At 41.9% G+C, this 1,575-nt stretch overlaps 1 protein-coding gene across 1 annotated transcript; it reads left to right on the top strand.

The window, feature by feature from the left end:
* The first annotated feature begins 731 nt into the window (after positions 1-731).
* Positions 732-1,542, top strand: LOC121964997 (alpha-2-antiplasmin-like). The gene is made up of 2 exons (XM_042515165.1): positions 732-980; positions 1,065-1,542. The coding sequence occupies exons 1-2, from the start codon at positions 803-805 to the stop codon at positions 1,415-1,417; spliced, it is 531 nt and encodes a 176-aa protein (XP_042371099.1). The 5' UTR covers positions 732-802; the 3' UTR covers positions 1,418-1,542.
* Positions 1,543-1,575: the final 33 nt, after the last annotated feature.

Raw genomic sequence — 1,575 nt, 5'->3', positions numbered from 1 at the left:
TCAGTAGATTTAATTATTAGACCTATAATTATTTTTGAAACCTGTAAATAGCCTTTATATTTAGATATGTGGCTATTCATAAAACATTTTGGGCTGAAGTCTTAGATGCCAAGGCCTAATAATGCCACTGGTCCCAATACAGGGAGCCAACTGATAGAGAATTTTTGGAGAAGCAAGAGTTAGGTCAGCACCAAACCTGTAAGAGGCCTGGAGGTCAGATACTGGAACCTCACAGCCACCCCTCTTTATCTTGGTCTCAGTAGATTTAGTGTCTCTTCTTGAATATGTGCAGGGTGAGCACACTTCTTTGGGACCAATAGAATCATCTCTCACTCATAGATGTACAAAAAAAAAGCTTATTTGGGAACATGTAGTGTCTTCCTAGAGAGGACTGTTGTGGTTAAGGACCAGCCACACTCTGTATGTTTAACTGTGATTCTCCCCAATTGAGTCTTTATTAAATACTGTGTGTATTTCATCCAAGTCTCCTGAGTTTTTCCTCAGTCATGGTTCACAACATTTTTTTCCTCATCAGCAATGTTTTGGAAAAATTCACTTCTTGCACATTAACTTTTTGTGCCTTTCACATTAGGGTCTGTCTGTAGAAATCTTGATAAATTGTTAGCAGATGCCTGTATCTATTCGGGGATCAAATTATTTTCATTACTGTTTAAGATGTCTGTAACTGATAAAAGGATTTCCATGTTGTTTCAAAAACTGACCCCACTCTGTCCTCTTCCATTTTATTACAACACCATTTCTTCTTCTTGTGCAGGTAGCGAGCTTCCCATTCCAGAAATCTATGAGCTTGTTGGTGGTCATGCCTTTGTCCGGTCAGGTGAACGTGTCTTCACTTTCCGCAAAGCTGAATATCTCGGACTTGTACCGTCGTCTGCCCAAGGAGAGAGCTGTTCAAGTTAAAGTCCCCAAATTCAAACTGGAGTATGGTCAAGAGCTACAGGATGTTTTTACCAAATTGGGTAAGGCCTCATCATTTTTTTTTTTTCTCTGAACATTCACATTTTGCCCCTTGAATTAACCCTGTCTCCTCTGCAATATGTTAGGCCTCGGAGGGATGTTTTCCAGACCCAACTTGGCTGAGATAGCTGACGGCCCCCTGCTGGTCTCCAGTGTGATGCATAAGTCCACCATGGAGATAAATGAGGAGGGTGCAGAGGCTGCCGCAGCCACCACTGTGGTCATCTCACGGGCATCCAACCCTGTTTTCCACCTCAGCCAGCCTTTCTTCTTTGCCCTTATGGATGATAAGACTCAAGTGCCGATTTTCATGGGTGTCATTAACAACCCAAATCCTGGAGCTCCCATCTTACAGAGAGGAGATTTTGGTAGCAAAGATAAGGTGGGATTCCCAATTGATAAGAATCAGCTTGGCACATTCGGAGGCCCACCTAAGTAGGGACTAATAACTGCGCTGCTGTCCCAGGGAAAACCCAGACCAAGATCTCTCTGATTGTACAGATTAGATTCACCATCTCACTTAACTGGATCAAAAGTGTGTGTGAAAACATATGCTTTATAGGTGTTTTTATTACACTGTAAAATAAACACATTGAA

Source organism: Plectropomus leopardus, unplaced genomic scaffold (genome assembly GCF_008729295.1).
Source record: "Plectropomus leopardus isolate mb unplaced genomic scaffold, YSFRI_Pleo_2.0 unplaced_scaffold18114, whole genome shotgun sequence".
Lineage (NCBI taxonomy): Eukaryota > Metazoa > Chordata > Actinopteri > Perciformes > Serranidae > Plectropomus > Plectropomus leopardus.
This window is presented reverse-complemented; position numbering and strand designations above follow the sequence as displayed.